Here is a 21,782-nt window from a genome sequence, read left to right as displayed (position 1 = left end):
CGAAGGGGAGGAAGGGGCAGCCTCCGCCGCTCCATGCTGCACGGCAACCCCGGCAAACCACCACCAACCAACCACCACCAACCAACCACCACCAACCTGCTCCTTCCGACAGTTGTCCCCCCTCCACGGCTATAAACACACCAAACAGCAGCAGCAGCAGCAGCAGCTGGGGGTTTTCCCTCGCAGCCTACACCAGTACAACGGCCCCAGTCTGGAAAGCAGCTCTCTCATGACGTTCCACATGACCCCCTTTCAATCCGCCCATCAAAGAGGTACTGCTCAGGCTCATCAGGCATTAGGGCCTTATGTGGCCGCGTCCATAGCTATCTGCTGCTCAGCATCAGCTGCCGCCTCCCAACGCAATCCATCTAATAACCTTCAGCCGCCTAAGGAAAGTCCACGAGGCACGCCGAAAGTGCCTCAATTGCACCGCCGGGAACGGAAATATTGACAGATTGAAAAATTTGGGGCCCCCCAAGCATTTGGCCGCTGGAAATTTAAAGAAATGGATCATAGCATGGGCTGGTGGAATGGTAAGGACAGGCTGGTAGGGCTAAGTTCGGCTCGGCTCGCTTATCAGCGCAGCGTAGCTCAAGTTGTGTGCACTGCATTGACGTGTTGTGTTGAGCGTATGTGCATGAAGCGAGCCAGCGCGAACTCCTCTCAAGTTCCCCCTGGGTGTCCGGAGACAGAGGTGGCGATGCTTCCTTTGCAACAAACAGGCTCCCCCATCTAGGGGGGCCTAGGGGGGGGACCTGCGAATGAAATCATGCTGGCGAGAGGGCTGGCTGCAGGCCCCAAAGTTGTACACACAGACACACAGACACACACACACACGCACACACACACACACACACACACAGAGACACACACACCTCAACCGTCCGCACGCGGTTCTTTGGCCCACTACCACCACCACCACCAAGGGCCCCGCCAACATCAAAGATACTGAGACGGGCTTCGTCTCGTGTGTTTGTCACAGTGCTTTAAACCACTATATTCACAATCCCCCGGTCACAGTGTAGCCGCCTGTATTGTCGCCGCCTCTTGTTAGTCAGTCATGGAGAGGAGGCGCTGCGGTAGGGCTGAACAACAAGGATGGGTGATTCCTCACAGCCCCTTTAAAAAGCTCAAATCATGTATACGTGTGACAAAAAACATGAAATATGCCGTACTCGCGTGCTCGTACAGGGAGTACGACATGGCGCGTTTATGGTCCTAGGCGCAGGAGCGGACACACACACACACATCCAGCGACAAGGATATGCGCACGTCGTCCATCGTATTCATTTCCTTTGTACATCATTACGAAAAGATAGAGGAGAGTTATGTGGCACGGGCCGCGTCCATTTCCCAGCCATCTCACTTTCTTTCATTGCGTAAAAATACAACAAGGAGGAGGAGGAGAAGCATTTGAGGATATCAACAAGTGGCAATCATCCGCCACAGCAGGAAGCAGCAGCAGCTTCATGCATCCGCGCGACCGCTTCAAACAGATTGTAAAACACATCATATACATGCGGCATCATGCGTTCATGCGGACCAACTCAGTTTGCCTTTATTTTTATTTACTGACGAGGACGGGGAGGCGGAAAATTCCCCCCCAGCTCGGGATCACAGCCAGCAGCACAGCTAACAGCACAACCAACAGCAGCTGGGGGAGCCGAGAGTCAATGAAACCCCTCATCACCCGGTTGGGTGACCGCCTTTAACCTTTTTCATCTACTCTACAAACGTTCACACACACACGCCAAAGGAGCTAACCTCCTTCCGCCCCCCTCCCCCCTTCTCACGAACCCATGGGTTGGGTGGTCAGAGAGAGAGAGAGAGAGAGAGCGGGGATGCGTGATGGCGCGTTGGTAGTTGCGGCGGTTGTGCAACTGACTGGCCCACATGAAAGTCGATGCGGACATGTGGGGGGTGCAAGGCGCGAGCGCTGCTGTTATTAAGGTGGCTAGGCAGTGACGGTGTTGTCCGCGTTAATATTATTGTTGATAATATTGTTGATAATAATATTGTTGTTGTTGTTGTTGTTGTTTTGCGGCACGAAGAGGTATGTGTTCATGGAGCCCTTGCCCTTCACCTCAATGGCTCCGCGGAACTGCCAGTGCAGCTGCCGCTCCGAGGGGAGGGAGAGGTACGTGGTTTCGGAGGCCTGCAGGTACAGCAACAACACCAATAGTAACACCGACGTCAACCAGGACAACAGCAGCGGCGCATGCGCCTCCAAGGCGGAGAAATAACCAAAATCCCAACACCGACTGATGTATATATACTAAGCCCGCCACCTGGCGGGATCCCAACACATACATACATACATGTAAACCTTCTCGAGGCTCAGGTCACTAAGACGCACATGCACACACGGACACACAGAAATATACACACATACACACACATACACACACATACACACACATACACACATACACACACATACACACACGGACACACACACCTGGATCATTCCCGGCAGGCCCGTGCTCTCCATCCTGCTGGCCGTGTTGACCGTGTCACCTGTTTGGGCAGCAGGGGCGAGGGGGGAGATCACCCGGTAGCCAGGCAGGGAACGGCCCCACCACAAAATGGTGGTGCTGATGGCGGGTGGTTGAACAATACTCTCCAACCAAAGGGAGCAAAGGTCCGCAGGTAGCGCACACTTCACACTTGCGTATCCTCAACATGTACACGCATGTACCCCCCGGTGAACAATTACCCGCCGTTTGCACCTGTTGGCGACGCCTGCAAAACTTGCAAGGCACAACACATACCTACCTACCTACCTACATAAATACACATGCGCGCACACACACACACATATGACGACGCACAAGTTGCCCCCTCCATACACCCGCCATGGCAGCCACTACCCGGGCTGCACCAATATGCACCAAACACCACCAAACACCACCAAACACCACACGCCTAAGTGCAATTCCTTCTAAGCCTGGCGTCCGCCCAGGGCACCTCGCCACCTCAACCACCCATCCTCACAATCCCCAAACGCAACGCACACTTACCAAACAGGCAGTAGCGGGCCCGCACAGCCCCCACCACGCCGCTCATCACTCGCCCGGTGTGCATGCCCACGCGGATGCGCACATTGCCACGACCTGGCAGGGGAACAGCCACAGTGGCAGCCGCCGCCAACATGCCCACTGCGAAGTCGAGCATGTGCGCCGCGTGGTCGGGGTCATCCGCCAGAAGACCCGTCGCTGCCATATAGCAGTCTGCCGGGGTGGGGAGGGGTGGGGAGAGGTGGGGAGGGGATGGGTGTCTTTGTAAAGGAAAGCGGAGTGCATACGCCGAAGTGAAGGGGCGGGAGCGTAATGGTTTCTTGTTCCGATACCCAAATGAATATGAAATGATTTGGGTTTGTCATTTTTGGGTTCTTTTGAAAATTTGGAAGTCCAAGGAACGACTCGCACCCAGAGCAATTTTCCTAGGAGGTATACGCCGTCGCTGCCGTTGTGTAGAGGTGCGTTCCACATTTGGAAGGGTTGTATTTTTCAATTGTGGTTTTAGTTTGTTGACTTAATTGAAATGTCGCGGGGGGGACGGACACCTCGCGAGGACGCTCCTGGCTCCTGCTGGTGCTGGTGCTGGTGCTGCTGCTGCTGCCGAACTGAGCCGCGCCTTCAGCCGAGCAAGGCACATGGAGTACACAGCACAGTCTGCTACTGCTACTGCTTCTACTGCTGCTGCTGCTACTGCTTCTACTGTTTTTACTGCTACTGTTGCTACTGCTGCTGCTGCTTCTACTGCTGCTGCTACTGCTGCTATACTGCTGCTGCTACTACTGCTGCTACTACTGCTGCTACTACTGCTGCTACTACTGCTGCTATACTGCTGCTGCTACTGCAATTCTTGTCCTTGTTCCTGCGCGTCCTCACCTCCGATGGTCTCCACCTTGTACACGTTGTGCCGGTCCAGCAGCGCATCGTAACGACTGAACAGCTCGTGGAGCATCATCATCACCTGCAACCGCAGCATAGCAGCAATAGCAGCAATAGCCGCGTCAGCATCGGCAATACCAGAAGCAGCAGAATATCCCACGTTCATGGGGATGAGAGATTAGCGTTTCCCCGAGGTGACGAGTCTATTGATCGAAGCCCCCCGAGGGCAGAGGGGGCCCGGTCCAAGCCAAATGCAGGATTTCCTCTTTTTGCCTCGGAGGACGAGGCCTCGTTCACGGTGGGTGCAACAGGACAGCGCCATACTTGCATTCTGCAATTTTCGGCAACGGAACGCACATAGATCGGCATATATGGCAGGTGGCTGGCTGAGGATAAGGCCTTAGGACTTCTGCTCCCGGAGGTTCCGGATTCAAATCCACCTGCCTACCCCTCGGTGTGTGTGGGGTAGGACCCATCTTATCGACGGTGTAGGACGTGATTATATCAACTTGCAAGCTGACCAGGAACTAAGTTGTGGCGCCGTTGATCCGCTAGATTTGGTTGGATGCTGGTGGTGAGTTGCTGAACCCAACAAATACATTCTGAAGTCGGATGGGGTGAATGGATTAGGGTGCCCCTCTCGCAGGGGAGAGCAGGGAACTGCCTCCGGAAAGGGGGCCGCTGGTGAAGCTATACCACCCTGTAACAACATCATAACATCATAGATCGGCTCCTTCCCCTCCGGATGCGCACTCACCTGTTGTGGTTCCATTTCCTGGCTCATAGGCGTGAACTGCACAATGTCCTGCAAAAGGTGGGTTTAGCGGGTTTTAGCGGGTTTTGGGGAGTTTGAGGTTGAGATTGAGGGATCCAGGTTGGGGTTTGGGGTTTGGTGCGGGGCTTGGGGAGACCCCGAGAAATGGGGGAGTGGCTGGGAGTGCTTCTTGCCCTCCCTCCTTGCGGTAACCCAGCGGCCTGCTGCACACAACACGTAACACCACAAACGGCATCCACGAAGAATTCCTCGGTGCCCAACTCAACCACCCACCCACCCACCCATCCACTCACTCACTCATTCACTCACCGCAAACAGGACTGTGACGTCGCTATGCCACTGCTGGTACACGAGACCCACCGCCGTCTCAAGCGACGTCACGGCGGGACCTATTCGGGAAGCTGCCGCCACCGCCGCCACCGCTGCGGTCGCGGTCGCCGCCGCTGCACCCGCCGGCAACGCTTCCGTCAACCCAGTAAGGTCCTGCGCCGTACCTCCCCCCGCCGCCGAGCCCCCGCCCCCTGAGTTCTGCTGCTGTTGCTGTGCGAGCACCGCGGCACTCCACCCCGCGGCAGCCAACCCGCAACGCCGTGTTGACATGCCGCCCTGCCCGCTACCTAGGCTAGGGCCCCCCGATGCATACCCCTGCAAGAAGCCGCCACCGCCGCCGCCGCCGCTGCCGCCACTGGCCAGTGCGCTGGCGATCTGGGCAGGGGCGGCAGCTGCGGCTTCGCCTCCGCCGCCGGGCATGCCCGCCGCTACCGCGGCGGCAGCCGCGGCACTGACGGTGGCGAAGCCGCCGCTGCCGCCACCTCCCCCCAGCCCCCCGCCGCCTGACTGCTTCCACAGGAGCGACCCCCCGTCAAACGAGGCATTTCCAAAGCTCCCCAGGCTGGCGGCGTCCATGGGTGGGCCCAGTCCCGGTGGCCCCTGCGAGGCCGCCTTAGATGCGAACATGGGCAGCGTGAGCGCATCTTCGTGACTGGACATGAAACGGCGCTTGAGGGTGTGCGCCACGTGGGAGGGCATCAGGTCGGACAGCAGGTGCTCGTCCGCGCGGACATCTTCCAGCGCGCGCTTCAGATACATGACCTGCCAAACAAGCGCAGCGTGACGAGCGGCGGGTCGGGACGGGCATAATGCGCGCAGTAATGTGGGGGGAGGCGGAGCAGCCCAGTCGGCCAGGAGGGTGAAGAACGGCTACCGAGGCCAGAAGGGTCAATGGAACAGAGGTAAAAAGTCAACAGAGCAGCAGCAGGAACCCATACCCCTAGCAAACACAGTATCATAACGTACGGTGTCAACTGCACGTGCCCCAGCTGCCAAGGAAACGGAGCAACAGGGGTCATGGACCGGCACACACACACACACACACCGGTAGTCGGACATCAGACACTCTCCCATCAGCCTCAGGTCCACCCCACCCCCACCCCACCCGCCGCCGCCGCACCGACCAGCCAGCCCCACCTGCCCCAGTTGCGCTGCCAGCGCCTGCAGCATGCTCACAAACAACGAGTCCATCACATCCGCCAGGGGAGAGTGAAGAACCAGAGCACCCTGGGGCTGACCGCTGAAGCACATGGGCACAACACACAGACTGCGAGCACCCTCCACGTCGCGCGCGCTGCGCCAGTCGCCAAAACTGCGGATTTGACGAAGGGGGGCCCCCCGGTCGGGAGGTGTGTACGTGTGTGATGTGATGTTGCCGCGGATTGGGGGGCGTGCGCGAGCGGGTTGCAAACACGGCCGGGAACCTGAGCCCTAGCTATGTTGAGGAAGTGGAGAGTCAAACTCAGGGCCCCCCGAGGTGAGGTTGGGGTGAGGCGGGTCCCGGCCCCAGCGGTCCTCGCGCGCTCCACACCTTCGTCCCTCTCCATCCCTAAACACCGTTGAAAACCCTAAGCCCCGTTAGTTCAAGGACCGGCCCAACCTCGCCCTGCTGGCCCACGTCCCTCTCTCGTCTGCCCTGCCCTGCGCTGCCCTGAATCCCAACAAAGCGCACATCAAAGAGCTCGATGCCTCCACATATGACATGTGTGACATGATGTGTGTCATTATGTCTGTCTGTCACCACCTGGAGCTGCATCACGACCCATCAAAAATGTAAATCGCAATGCAGGAGAGCCCATGTGCGCCAGGGTGGGAGGGGCCCACCAGGGGGCCGCCAGATAAGAGCAAGGGCGGGCTGCTGATCAGGAGGACAGCTGCGGCCCCCTAGCCCCCCCACTGGGTCGCGGGGTGCCAGCAGCATGTGGGATAGAGATAGATCCTCACTATGCTCCCACTACTACTACTACTACTACTACTACTACTACTACTACTACTACTACTACTACTACTACTACTACTACTACTACTACTACTACTACTACTACTACTACTACTACTACTACTACTACTACTGCTCTTCCACTGACCGGTTCATGAGGTCTTCACTGGCCTTGGTGGTATCGTTGGTGAATAGCGGCACACAGCCCTGCAGCGCGGCTGTCACGCTGGGCAGCTGCGGGGGTGTGGGTTGAGGCGGAGTGGGGTGGGGTGGGGGGCGAGACGACCCATGGGTCAGTCAGCGGTGTGGGTGACGCGGCCGGGGTCTTCAGCAGGAGAGGCACGAGGGGGGGGCATGTCGGACGGCAGGGTGGTAGGTATGGCGCGGCGGTAGGTCTGGAGGGCATTCGATACGGCCATATGTCGTACGTACGACAGGGTAGCCCTGTGCAGAGAATGAATTTTATGCCCGCACGAGGGGATGATGGCACAAGACTTTTGAGAAGGCAGCCGCAGCGGTAAAGGCTTCAACAAGCGGAAGGGAAAGGGAGGGAAGGAGATCGAACGGGACTGGAGTCCGCAGTGGCCGCAGGTGGCAGGGCGGCAGGGCCCGGCTGCGCCCTCCGAGTTTGAGGAGCGGAAACTGTCCACTATCACACGAGATGGGAAAGGTCATCTTCTTCATCTTGCATATCAACGCAAGCGAAAACGTTTCCCTCATCCTTCACTTCGCGTCTCTGCGCGCTGATTACTGTCCACAGCGGCTCCCGCGCGGAGTCTGAACTGGCGACTGCCGGGGTCTGATCGGAATCCCCCCCGGTTCGTGGTTCGTCTTTCCCCCCCCCCCCGTCCGCTTCGGAAGCCGCTCGACCACTAGGTGGCCCCGTATGCAGCCGCACTGCATACGTCGTTTTCCTCACCTCTTCCAAAGGCAGCTTGTACGGCGGCAGGTCAGGCCCCAGCAGCCTGTCATGTAGCACATACACCGTGGCGTGGGTGTCGTACTCCATACCGTGTGAGGTCGCCCCCGCGCTGCCTCCCCCGCCCCCGCCCCCATGGCCACCGGAACCAGTAGCTGCTGCCCCCAGGTTCCGTCGGCTATTTTGAGGGCCCCCGACAGACTTGAAGAGCAGGGGTGAAACCATGCCGTCAAAGGTGGCGGGTCGAGTAGTCTGGGCTTCCACCAGCACAAGGAGCGCGGAGCAGCTGTCAAGAGCCTGAGGGGAGAAAGGGGTCGGGGAGCAGCTCATCGCGAAATTGGACACACACACACACACACAAAATACGTTTTGGGGCTCAGCATCGCTATAAAAAAGCACGGTTGCCTACTACACGGTCGTTCCGTTAGTGAGGGCGTGAGGGCGGGTCAGCTACTCATAACCTCCGGGGCCGCCGTACGGCTCCCAACGTCAGACTGGGTGGTGTAACGCAAACGGATGCGGATACAGACAGACAGACAGACAGGCATGCGCCCACCTCGCCCATGTACTTGTCCACCGAGGCTGTGATGGCGTGTCTCGAAGCTTCCTGCAGCTGCATGGACGATACGGCAGCGGACAGCTCCGCCATGGCCTGCTGGTACAGAGCCACCCGGGGGTCCACAGAGGCCGAGAAGGCCAGTGCTACCACCTGGCTGATCACCACACAGGAGACGGCCAGCAGGAACAGCGACAGCGCCAGGGCGGTCTGCGGGAGGCCCGACACCCCCTCCGCCGCATTGAGCCGGACTACCACTGCACGCACGCCAACCTCGACGCCGTGAAGAATCTGTGGGTTCGCGCCAAAGTGCGCTGGTGTTTAAAAATGTGCTGGTGGAACATCGCTTCTTCCGTTCTCGTCTTCGTTCCAAACGAATACGTATGTGTGCGTGTGTGTGATATATGCCGTATGTGATATACATGTGGATAAGCTGCACTTAAAATATCCACAAGACGAGAAGGACGCTGCGAACAGAGCCAGAGCCAGACGTCACAAAAATAATAGAGTTCTTACGATAGCTAGCTGTCTATATTAGCTGACCTTTACTAGCTAGCTACGCCAGCAGGAGCGAAAATTACTCTTTTGAACCCATCCACTTCCAGTTAAAAGCTTAAGGGCCCAACTCCAGTCCAAGCCGCGAATCACCCGCGCAGGAAATAGCACTCACCCATTGCTCTAGCAGAAAGTACGGGTCCGGCTCGTAACCGGACTTGTGCTCCCCATAGCGCAACAGCAGACGAGTCACAAAGGCGAACAGCAGCGTCAACAAGGCAAACACAGTCGAAGCCAGCGTGTTGCCGTCCGAGCAAAACGTGTTCCAGTAGCACAGCAGCGGATTCGGCACCACACGCGGCTGCTGTTGCTGCTGCTGCTGCTGCGACGACTCCGCCGAACTCTCTGCAGCATGCGCACTCGCGGCGGCGCCGAAAGCTGCCGGGAGGCCATTACGCAGCGCACATGCCAGCAGCGACAGCGCCGCCGACACAGGCCCCGCCCGTCCCCCCGACCCATCCCGCTCCGCCATCGTCGGCACGCCGAAATCCGCAGTGGTGAGGCTGCAGCAGCCGCAGCCCATTCTACGGTGGTTTGTCAAGACGTCCTCTGCCAGGTCGCCCATGTCCCTCTCATCCGCCGCGATAAGGTCAGAAGCCGAGTCGCCGATGTCAAAATCGTTGTCGTCGTCAACGGCACCGGCGGCGCCGTCAGCCGCCGCCGCTGTGGCGCGCTCAGCCAGCTTGCTTTCCAAGGCGGCAGTGGCGGCGGCGGCGTCGATGGTGCAATGTACCGCGGCGTGGAGGTGCAGCCGCAGCGCAGCGCGGTTGACAGCGGCGGCAGCGGCGGTGAATGCTAGGGTGGAGGCCACAAAGTACGTGGCGAGGGACACCAACTACAAAGGCCCGCGCGAAGGATGGATTGGATTGCGGCAGGCGAGCAGGCAGCAGCAGCAGCACAAACACCAAGGCGGGGAAAAGGGGTTCATGAGGACTCGGACCCAAACCTAAACGACCAGACAGGTAGGTACATGGGCGACTCCTGAAGGAGCACAAAGCAAAGGCCGACATCCAACCTTCACTCAGGTCGCATGCGCTGCTGCTCCACTAGCACCACTGTAGTTGATCCCTTACATCCCTACTCGCATTTCTTACCAATTCAACCCCCAAACCTCCTGCACCAGACTTCCAATTCAGGATATTCTGGGTAGGCCGTCAGTCGCTGCCATTATGCCAATCAAGGCGGTGAGGAGCCGACGGGACTCACGGCGAGGTAAGAGGGCGGGACAAGAAGGCAATAAGAATTGGGCCGCCTCTCCGCACTGCACCCCACCAATCCATCATGTCTCGCAACATCCCACCGGGGGACAGAAGGGTAACCCTCCCTTCCGAGTCCCTCAGGGTCACGTTACTGCTGCACTCTCCGGCCCTAATGACCTTCTTCCCTACCGAAGGGGACAGCCGACAAAGCTGTCGAAGGGTAAAGTCCCCAGTTGCAAGGAGACGGCGCCGTGTTCCCCTCTTTCCGCTCCTCTTTCGTTTCATCACCCGCTTCCCTACACTTCTCCCCCCCTCCCCGCCCTCCGCTTCTCTTTCTCCCACCAGGCGCAGGGGCTCCAACCTCGTGGCGTCCTTGACGCAGCTCAAACAGTAAACCACGACTATCTGCGGCGCATGACGAGAAGAGAAGAGAGGCGAAACGAAGCGAAGCGAAAAGAAGCGACGGCGGGACCGAAATCAATTAATCTCGGCGGTTGCGGCAGCGCGGCGAGGTGGTGTGGTGTGGGGGGACGACAGAATAAGGAGAGGAAGGAGGAATAGCATGAACAGTGAAGAAGGAGCACCAGAAGGATCTGCAGTGATCCATATTCGATCATATTTATAACATTAAAGGTAACAAGTACCAGAGGAGAAGTCGAAAGGCTCGACGGCCGGGAGGGAAAGCCTCCCTGTCGTGCCACGGCGCATGCGCCTCGCCAGAGGTTCGCCAAATGATCGTCGCACATGCCGTACATGCCGTACACGTACCTTTACTGGCATGGCACGCAGGAATATGTCAGCGGGCAGTCCCAGCAGTCCGAATGCCACTGAGGAAACCAGAGAGCGGCCCAGCAGGCTCGGCACCTGGTAGTCGGTCGGAGGCGAACAGGAACAGGGATGGGGCTGAAGAAGGTGCAGAGCGACGAAGAGAAGAAAACAGAAGAGAACAGCGCTCAAAGCGCTCAGGGCTTATCCAATCACCAATGCAAATCCACCGGCATCAAAAGTTAATTTCACTTCCTCCTCCAAATGTTACCAAAGGAGTTGTGTATGATACAAATAAAGACAAAAATAAAAGCCCGCGTAAACATATATACCGCTGAGGATAAAAAGAATTTCAGCTGGTTCAACGGTTTCCGTTTTCGCCATGCTTGGCTGATTGCTGACGGCTTACCTCATAAACTAACTTCTTTTGCAGCTAGGGAAGTGGGCACGACGGCCACAAGTACACAAACGAAGCTATGGCCCCAGCCCCTGCACCTGCATGCCCGCAACCGTGTATATCGTAGACCGCAGCGCGTGGAGCACAGTGAGACGCAGAGCCCAAAACACGCGGCGGAAGCGCTGCGACGTCGCCCAGCGGTCGCCGCGGCGCAGCGCCGCCAAGTACAGCAACCCTGCCACCAGCGTGATGCCGTACAGCAGCGCCGCCGCCACCCATGTGCCCGTCACCTCAGACGGCTTAAAGGCGCGCAGTAGGTGGCCAAGGTCCAAGGCGTGCTGGGCCGTGTAGATGATGCCAAACACAACATCCCGCGGGGTGGAGTCCTGCGGTTTTGGCGGCCGGAAGGGGACACAACGCGGGTGTTATGTTGTGTGTGTGTGTGTGTATGTGGTTTCCCATCCCCTTTATGGAGCGCCCTTCCCAAGGGGAAGTGGGCCCGGCCCCCCAAGGGGAAGTGGGCCCGGCCCCCCAAGGGGAAGTGGGCCCGGCCCCCCAAGGGGAAGTGGGCCCGGGCCCCCAAGGGGAAGTGGGCCCGGCCCCCCAAGGGGAAGTGGGCCCGGCCCCCCAAGGGGAAGTGGGCCCGGCCCCCCAAGGGGAAGTGGGCCCGGCCCCCCAAGGGGAAGTGGGCCCGGCCCCCCAAGGGGAAGTGGGCCCGGCCCCCCAAGGGGAAGTGGGCCCGGCCCCCCAAGGGGAAGTGGGCCCGGCCCCCCAAGGGGAAGTGGGCCCGGCCCCCCAAGGGGAAGTGGGCCCGGCCCCCCAAGGGGAAGTGGGCCCGGCCCCCCAAGGGGAAGTGGGCCCGGCCCCCCAAGGGGAAGTGGGCCCGGCCCCCAAGGGGAAGTGGGCCCGGCCCCCAAGGGGAAGGGGTGAAAACTGGCGAGTGATTAACACGTTGCGGCCTATCATAATACTCGAAACACCCGAAATAGAAGTTCAACAAATCGTCGCAACAAACTTCAGGAAAGGAACGTTCTGCTTTGCCAGCGCACGCGGCGCACACAACCCAAGACCGTCGAAAGGCGCAGCGGTGAAGATCGGCACCGTGCAAGAAGCGCCTCGCTCAGCCACTGACACCCAGCGTATGTGTATAATGTCATGGGGCTGTCGCGCCAATACACACCAGGCAGACTGGGGGAGACGGTAGCTCAGCCGGCTAAGGCGGATGCGCTTTTTGTAAACTGGTGCCGTTCAAGCGACAGACAAGCATGCAGAGGATCACACGGAAACGCACCTCTATCCGCGACGGATCGCCGCTGCCGCTACCGGCGGCGGCGACAGACGTATCGCCGTACCCAGCTGCCGCACCCCGCCAGGAGAACAGCAGGCTCCCCAGGCCCATACGGATGGGGCTAACGTAACCCTCCAGACCCCCCACCACAGCGTCCATCGCGCTGGCGCCTCCTAAAGAAGCAGCACCTTGCAAGCCCTGATTGCCCGATAAAGAGCCGCGGCTGGCGGGAGCTGACGTCAGGCGGCGGAGCTGGTGACCCAGCGCCCGCAGCGCGCCTCCCGCCGCCGCCGCGGCCGCGGTGGCTGCGGTGGCGGTAGCGTCAGCGGCGCGCTCGGCGGCGCGCGGGCCAGCAGCAGCAGCCGCAGCGGCAGTAGCAGCACCAGACTGTGTCGGCACTGGCGTCGTGGCGGCGTCGACCACCGTACGTAACGCCAGCGTGGGTAAGGACGTGGAGACCTTGAGCGGTCTTCCGGGCGATAGCTCGGGCGATAGGGGACCGCGATCCTCACTGCCAGACTGTTGCTCCGCAGCCAATGGCGCCCATGCTGCCTCCGGCGCCGCCGCCGCCGCCGCGTCGTCTGTGCCATCCATGGAGTCAGGGACGAATGCGACGCCGCCACCGCCGCCGCCGCTAGTGGTACTGAGCCCAAGTGGCGACGGCGTGGGGATCACCTGACGGGAGCGGCGGAAGAGGCCGCCAGCAACGGCGATCAGATGCGGGATGTCCACAAGCTGTCGTACATGCGTCTCGGTCGCCGTCGTCGACGACGGCATTACGGTCTCGCCAGGCCGGCTCAAGTCCGCCGCCACCGCCGTCGCCTCCGTCGTTGCCTCTGTGCTGCCTGCCGGCCGTACTGCACAGAGAGTCCCCTCCAAAGCGCGTCCTTCCGCCGCCACCGCCGTCAGCTCTTCTACGCCACCAACGGAAACCTGCGCAGCAGAGTCTGACCGAGTATTACTCGTCAGGGACTTATTCCTGGTGCCGTACACCTGGAAGGGCGGCGACCCGCCGGCGGCCGCTAGCGCCGCAGACCAGGAGGACATGTCATCGTCGTTCGTCAAGACGCTGGGGATGGCCGACGGATGGTGAGGAGGAGGAGGAGGAGGAGGCAGACGAAAATCTGCGGGTACTGCCGGGCCCCTACCCGCCGCCGGCGGCCCGAATGCGCCCTTTCGTGGGGAGCTGCGCGGTGACCCCTCCAGGCTCCGACACGCCGCCAGCAGTAACGCATCCACCTCCTCAGGTTCTGGCTGGGTGCTGCGATGGCGCGCAGCTGCCACTGCCGCCACCGCCGCTGTAAGACTCTTCGAATTTGAGGGAGATGTCGTCGCCGAATCCCAGCCCGTGACAGGCCCCATGCCGCCGCCGCCGCCGCTGCTGCGCCTCATGCAACCTATCTGCGTACTCAACGCAAGCCGCCGTAACGAACTCCCCAAGCCCTCACCGCCGGCAGTTGTCATACTGCCGCTAGCTCGGCCCGTGCCGCCGCCGCCGCCGCCGAGCGCCTGCAGCAGCGGCAGCGAAGCCAAGTCCTTGGAAGACCCACCTCGCGACAGATGCTGCGTCGACAGCGTCGGCAACTTGCCGCTGCCGGGACCCGACGACGACGGCCGCGACTCCGGAGAGGGCAGTGCGGCATCCCATATGTTGCCGTCAAGTTCCCCAGACCCGCCGGCCGTACAGGCCGGGGACCCCAGGATCAAACGCGGAGCTTCGAATAACGTGGGTGTCGTCGCGGTGGAGCGCCGCCGCCGTACAGGCTCCCGCAGGGCTGCCATCCTGATGCTTACGTGTCGACAGGGCGGAGCGCGGCTTCCTCGACGGCCGCCGACGCTGCTACCGCTAATCGCCGTACCGTCGCCGCTGCCGAGCTCAGACCTGGCGATGTCGCCAATGGCGGCGGATGCCGACAGGTCTAATACCTGATCCATAGAGGTGCTCGAATGCACGTTCAAGATGCGAGTGGCGGCGGCGCTGCCGGAGACGCGAATTGCGGCGGTGCTGTACGGCAGGGGCGAAAGGTCGCCGACGGAGCCGCCACGTTCCATGCGGACCTGAGGGCGGTCCCCTAGTACCTCAGCGCCCAGCGTGGCGGAAAACGAGTCGTCGGCCGGCGCGGCGGCGGCGGAGCAGAACGGCGCTGGCGCGGAGGCAGGTGCAGGAGCGAGCGAGGAACAGGACATGTCCAAACTGAACGAGGCTGCAGACGCGCCGCGGCGTATCGGAGCTGAGGCGCCGAGCGCACTCGCGGCATTTAAATCGGAAGCGGTCACGAACACAAATTCAGGTGATTCAAAAGCTTCATCAGCTAAACTATCAACAGGTAGGCTGCTGACTTCCCCCCTTCCGTATCCGTCTCCCGCGGCGGCGGCGGCAGTGGCGGCGGCGGCCGCCAGCGCGGTGACGACATCGGCCGTGGCCCCCGTCTCGACTCCGTGACTCGACAACGGTAGCGGAGCCGCCGTCTCCACTGTCGCTGCGGCGGCGGCAGCGGCGGCGGCGGGTACACTGCCACTGCTGCGACTCAGCAACAAGCCGCCGTCGTTATCACTGGCGATGCTGCTGATGGCTAGTCGGGATGCCTCGCCGCCGGTGGTGCGTGGAGACAAGGTTGGCGCAGGTGCCCCAGCGTGGCCCTCTGCCAGCGGGGTCAGCAGGCTCATGTGCCGCTTGGGCGGGTGCCGGAGGGCGGCCCAGCGACTCGGCGACGGCAGCAGCGGCTGCCCGTGGGGGGGGTACACGTGGGGGCCAATCGGGTGCAGTTGCAGATTCGGTTGGCCTTGCGGCTGTAGCAGAAAGTCCGGGGGTAGCAGCGACGGCTGCGGTGGCGGTGACGGCGTCTGCTGGGAGTCGGCGAGGAAGGAGTCAAAGCTCGCCCGGGTAATGCCCCGCGGGTCGACGACGGCGCTGCTGCTACTGCTGACGCGCAGAGTCTGTGGTACGGCGGCGCGGAAGGAGGTCTGTCTGCCGGTAAGGCGGAACTGCTGATTGACGGCGTGGGCCATGCAGGCTAGGCCGCATATGGCCCCGTAGATGGTGCAATCCCTGAGACTGCAAAAAGGGGAAAAAGCGGGGGGGTTGAAGGGAAGATGGCCAGAGAATGGTGGGTCCAATGGTATTCATTTGCAGGAGATCACGCGAGATTTTGATCGAGACGGACCGGACATGGCCCATCTATCCACCCGCACCCATCCACCCACATTTCCAGCTGCCCTCCAGGCGATGCGGTCAGCCCAGGGCCCCACAACAGCGTTTGCAGCACCGCCGCCGCCAAGATGACCAGTTCGAGACCCGCAAACACCAGCCCACTGTCATCGTGGACGAAGCCGTGCAGCGAGGCGAACGACACGGCCACTGCCATGAGCTCGGGGTTCTGACGGAACACCTGCGAGCGCGTACGTGCCATCGTGGGGGGCATGTGTGCGTGCGGCCGTCACAGTGGTGGAGGGCATACTGGTGGTGGTTGAAACAAGCGACAGAGTAACAGGGGGAGCAATGGCGGAGCGAACCATCAAGCTCGTGCCTTGGGAAGAAAGCCCGAAAGGGAAATAGTTTGGCACTAGGCGCATTGCGAGGGTTGCGTTTGGTAAGAAGGTAACCGAATATTAATAATATAGGCCTGTTGACCCACCAGTCGAGACACACAGCCATTCATCCATCTAGCTAGCCATTCATCTAGCTAGCTGTCCATCCATCTAGCTGGCAATCCATTTATCTAGCTGGCCATTCATCCACCCGAAGCCCACAAACACACGCCCCCATCACTGCCCCCATCCACTCGTTCACAAGCTCCCAAAGTGCTTTTGATATGTGGATCCTTGCCACTTCGACATATATACCTACACGACACACAGGAAGGCACACAGCTCTATTGTGTTGATGAGCTGCTGACGCAACGCGCAAGTGGGCGGAACACAAAGACCAGGGACAAGGGACATGACCCCCCCTCGGCCTCCCAAACCTCCTGTTTCCACTCTTCCTCCCCCCCCCCAGTCGCCACTTACCCACGGCTCCACGTGCTTCACCACCAGCCCCGCTACAGTCACCGCCCATGTCGCAAAGTTGTACTTGCGTACGGCACGGAGGTACACGTACGGGTGCCGCCAGATCAGCACCGCGTGCGCCGCATTTGCACCCACCAGCGCCACCGTCGACAGCAGCGACACCATGCGCGAAAGCGGGGGCGCGCCTGCCACCAAGTCCATGACCAAAGCCCAGCAGAACACGGTGCCGGCCACGACCGCAGACAGACGGGACAAGCCCACTTTTAGCAGGTACGCGCGAGTCATGGGCCGCAGGGTGAGGAAATTGCTGGCGAAAAACGTTTGCGTTGCGGAGGGTATGCCGCAGCTGATCACGGAAGCGCTAGTGGAGGGACAAGTGCCGCAGCCGCCGGCGCCAACGCCAGCGGCTGCGGCTGAGGTGCCAGAAATGCTATTCCGCGGCGGCGGCGACGGCGTCACGGTGCCGCCGGCTCCGGCAGTGCTGCTGCTGCGGCCTTGGGCCCGGCGGCGCGTCACCCACGGGAGCAAGGACGGCGCGAGGCCGCTGATACGGCGCCGCGGCGAGTCGCTACCACGTGAATCTCCCGCTGCGGACGGCTCCAGGCCGCCTCCGCCGCCGCCACCGCTGCCGCCACCGCCGCCGCTTTCCGAAGCGCCCGGTGCTGTACCCGCCAGGCTGCTGCCGCCTCCGCCTGTTACCGGCAGGCTGCTGCTGCACGCCGACATGTAGGATGCAGCGAGTGCGTTCCTTTCCACGTGGCTTGACGACGGCTGCGGGAGGGAAAAGGATTTCCTGCGCAACGAGGGGGTTGGAGGAGTTAGGTGTACGGAAGAACCGTGCCGACAGCGTCGGGACGGAGGGAGGCGTATTTGTGTAAGACGACCCACTAGCGAATGGAGCAGATACCAAAGGGAGGCGAGGAGGGAAACCAACCTAAACGAATCACGATGTGCGGGGAAAATGGAGAGAAGGAAAGGAGCTGGATGCGAAGGTGCGAGGGGAGGGGTTTTATACCATCCTCGGCTGGTCCCCAACAGCCGGTCCACACCGGCTGCCCACACACATACCATACGTAAAGATACACACATACACAGCCGTCGCAGTGCCCTTTTCCTCTCTCCCTTCCTCTCCCCCTTCCCCTCCCATTGGAGCACTGACAAGGAAGAGCTGCCCGGTCCTCGCACAGCATGGCGCTGCTCTCGCCCCTACACACTGCGGCCCCTCCCTCCTCCTACGCCCCCGAGCCCCTTTGCTTCGCACAAACGACACCCCAACACAGTTCCAACAGCGGGAAAAGCGCCCCTGAAGCGCGCTGAACACCTCCATCTCCCCTTCCGGAATCCCACCGCGTCCCATCCCATCAACCTAGAATGAAGCGGGTACCATGGGCCCATGACTACAACGCGTCGTGAGCGTTCTAGACGCCATGTCGTACACTCACGTGTAGACGTTATAAAGGAAGATCAGGGCCAACATAATCCCCAGAAAGCTGGCGCTCTGCATGGCGGCGTTGACGCTAGGGGGGCTGTACGACAGGGAGCTGTCGAAAACAGCTGGGCAGGCTGCGGCCGCTGCTGCATCGCACACTCCGCCGCCTCCGCCTCCGCTGCCAGGTACGGCAGTTCCCAACTTGTGGACATACGGCTGTGCTGCATGCGCTACCTGGTAGGTCAGACCCGCCAGCGCCAGCTGCAAGAGGAAGAGGTCCTTGGAATCCTACGGGGAGTGAGTGTATGTATGTCATATCTGTAAGTAAGTAGGCACTTAAGTAAATAAAAATATGTATGTGTATGGAATAATAACATCATGTCCAGGAAGGGGGTGGGTGGCTGCGGGTGCAGGTGCAGGGGCCCGCCGCCCGCCGCCGTCATCCACCGGGTGATTTTCCGGCCGAGGTGGATGACTTGGTTAACGGGGCGGCTTCAGTACTATACCACTGGGGTGGACGCAGTAGCAGCCGCGGCTGCTACCGTGGCAGTCGTGTGTGTGTGGTGGTGTGGCGGGCGAGAGGGGCACAATCTTAGAGGACGGAACGGCTGTTGTGCCGAATGCAGGGACGTATGGCGGCGGTGGCGGGCGACCTTGAACACACACATACATACACGCACACAGAGGCGGCACGCACGTACTGACTCCTTTTTCCCTTCCTTCCTTCCTCCCCTTTTCCTTTCACTCGCTCTTTCCTTTAAAAGGCGCGGACCTCCACGTCTCCTTGAAATCTTGCCACCAAGCCGCCACCATGCACTTCCCCCCGCCCACTCTCCACCCACACCACCACACCAACCTGCTGCAAGATCAGCAGCAGCCCGTGACTGATCGCTTGGACCTGGAACTGCACCGGCATGCGGCCGCTACAATGGCAGGCCAGTACCGCCAGGCCCTGCAGCAAGCTTAGCCGCGGGTGCCACCGCGGGGCCTTGGCCACGTAGCCGCGACCGTCCAAGGCCAGCCAGAAGAGGCTGGTGGCGTGGACGCCGGTAAGCATCAGGGCCCCGCATAAGGCCAGCACGCGGGAGAAGTCGAGGGTTGCTGGCCCCGCTGGCGTAGCGTTGTGCGGTTGGTGGTAGTGGTGGTGGTGGTATGGTGAGGGCTGTTGATGGGGGATGTCATTGTAATGGCGGTGGTGGTGGGAGGAGGAGGAGGGGGAGGAGGGTGTGTGGGAGTGAGAGCCTGCGCGAGGAGGACGGGAAGGGGAATGGAAGGGGAGGAGGTGTTGGCTCTTCGCGTGCCGGCTTTTTTTGGGTGTTTGCTTCGGCAGGGGAGGCGACTGGTGGCGTGCTAAAAGGGGGGGGGGAGATCAGCTGGTGAAGGTGGGGATGTGGGGGATGGGAGATCCCTCTTGCCCAGCGCGCCAGAGGATTAAGCTGCTGGTGCATTCTCTTAATCACTGAACCTCGACGCGATGTGAGGTTCAAAAACACCCGCAAAAATACCGCAATGGGGAGGTACTTGCAAGTGAGTGAACCGCACAAAATAATGTGGCTATGGCCCGTCGTCACGCTGACGTCACAGCGCTGATCGCTTACCCTCACGCCCCGTGCCTTCACCCCAGCCCGCGACGGAGCCACACCACGTCTAAACCTCCCGCACCCATCCGACCTGCCCGGTCACGTGTCACGTTATTCACCAGCACGCACAGCTGGCTGTAGGCCAATGTCAGGGCGCAAAGCCTGCGCGCACACAGTAAGCAAACATGCTGATCATGCATGAATCCGTAAATGCGGTGTAGTACATGCGGTGCATGTGCTAATGCACACCGCATTTACGAGAAAAAATGTAAATGTAAATGCGGAGCATTAGTACAAGTGCAACCATGCAGTGGCATTGATGGGTGTGCATCTCCATGCTGATTACCGGGTAAAGCGCGTGAGGCTCGGGGGACTTCAGGACCCAAATGGGCTAGGGGAGGAGAAGTGTGTTTTAGTGTGGGGGGGGCCCCAAGGGGCACGGAATGATTCCTACTGGTTGGGATGTTATACATACTGCACAGCACACAATTATGCACGGGGGGAAGCGAACAGCCATCCCGAGGCCGATCCAATAGCTCCCTTGCCTGCCTGCCCCATCCCCTTCTTCCACACATTTCCCCCTTCTTCCACACATTTCCCCCTTCCTCCTCTTGTCCATTCCTCGCCATCTGCCTTCCCATGCGTATCGAGGAGAGGACGGACCCCGCTCGCTCGCCCGTCCCACCTGGCGACGAGGTTCTGTACAAGCCACCTGCTTTGGGCCGCAGTCAGCGCCGCGTCCTGCAACCGACGGGGACCCGGAACTGCTTGGCGACCTTGCATGCATAGTTATGACTTGGCGCGGCGCAAGTGTAATAGACCCTTGCTCGGCCCCATACGTATGACATTGTGCAACCCACCTGTCTGCGCTGTGACGGGCTGCGGCCCGAGAACTTGACGAATGCTCCTCGGAGCCTGCGCGAATTGCGCCAGAAAGGAGAGTTGGCATGTGATGGAAACTATTACCAGTCAAAGCGTAAACAGATAACTATGCTTACAGTATCCAGGTGTCAGACGAGCTGCCAAAGATGCTCCCCAGAAGTAGCCCCACAAAGACGGAAGGCACAACGTGCCAGGAAGGCAGCGTTATAGACATAACTTTAGATGCGTTTCATGGCAGACTGTGTTGTTTAACACACCGCCTTGAAAGACGACTGGCAGGGAGAAAGTCGAGCATATCGTTACGGTACGATTCTATACGTTTACTCAGTACACAATACTATGTCCATTGAGTATCCGATGTACACAAAGCAGTACAGACTGCTCTTGGAGATACACGGTTCCGTTTCCTGTTGGAAACCAGTCGACACTCCAGGGTGGCACGGAAAACATTAAAAGTATTTGCCGTTATCAGACATCCAGCAAGTGCACCTTGTAAAGCGTGCGCGGGAAGTACAGCATGCGCTACTGCAGGTTGGTCGCCGAGTTCCCGTCGAAAGTTCCGTTGCTGCTTTGATTGCATCCCTATAACGACTCCTGCGGTCCGGTTACAGCTGTAACCCTGTACGTTGTTTAAGTTAGTCAGGTCTACGTTGTGAGAAAAAGTGTCTGGATGGGTACGATAAAGTGACGCACAACCCAAAGATCGAGCGGATAACGCGACCTTTGCAAGTCACAACCGAAAACCCAGTAACGCCCAAGTCGGTGTTTGGGGGCTGAACTGGCGTCCTGGGCAGGGCTATGTTGTTTGCATGCGAGGCGACGGCCATGAAACGCGCGATATAAAAGCATGGTTTGGGGCCACACTCGAATCCGCTTGTGATATGCTTTGGCAGGCTCTGATGAAACCAATTTTGCCGTGACAGCAAGGCTATCCTGCAATAATACGATGCCTCTCTCTATATATCTGGGCATGCCAACGAACGTTAGTAAGCATCGTGTTATTATCGGTTAGACGCTACATGGGGTTCCAGAGGGCCATGGTGGGCTCTCTGCTCTGTTCACTGCCGTAGTCTAGAGAAGTAAAGGAACCCCAGCAAGTGAAATGCAAGAATAAAAGCTTTGAAGAGAGCGCAGCCAAGCTATTTCGGGCCATCAAAATTGTCGGTCATCGCTCCTACTTAGGCATGGTTTTGGCTGGAAGTTCCTCTAAAGAGAGCCAGCTTTACGAAGGAAAGGTTGTTGAACTTTGCATTATTACAGGAAA

At 59.9% G+C, this 21,782-nt stretch overlaps 1 protein-coding gene across 1 annotated transcript; it reads right to left on the bottom strand.

The window, feature by feature from the left end:
* Positions 1-1,954: 1,954 nt before the first annotated feature.
* On the bottom strand, positions 1,955-20,732 carry cyc53 (guanylyl and adenylyl cyclase family member; the record flags this gene model as incomplete). The annotated part of the gene is made up of 24 exons (XM_002947881.1): positions 1,955-2,155; positions 2,510-2,517; positions 3,021-3,230; positions 3,894-3,978; positions 4,654-4,701; positions 4,981-5,763; positions 6,139-6,313; positions 7,089-7,174; positions 7,860-8,156; positions 8,416-8,706; positions 9,086-9,805; positions 10,512-10,574; positions 10,938-11,033; positions 11,430-11,717; positions 12,623-14,763; positions 15,175-15,674; positions 15,824-16,008; positions 16,628-17,420; positions 18,070-18,344; positions 18,913-19,298; positions 19,728-19,798; positions 20,322-20,377; positions 20,497-20,551; positions 20,635-20,732. The coding sequence occupies 24 exons, from the start codon at positions 20,730-20,732 to the stop codon at positions 1,955-1,957; spliced, it is 7,911 nt and encodes a 2,636-aa protein (XP_002947927.1).
* Positions 20,733-21,782: the final 1,050 nt, after the last annotated feature.

The sequence above is a fragment of the Volvox carteri genome (assembly GCF_000143455.1).
Source record: "Volvox carteri f. nagariensis unplaced genomic scaffold VOLCAscaffold_8, whole genome shotgun sequence".
Classification (NCBI taxonomy): Eukaryota; Viridiplantae; Chlorophyta; class Chlorophyceae; order Chlamydomonadales; family Volvocaceae; genus Volvox; species Volvox carteri.
This window is presented reverse-complemented; position numbering and strand designations above follow the sequence as displayed.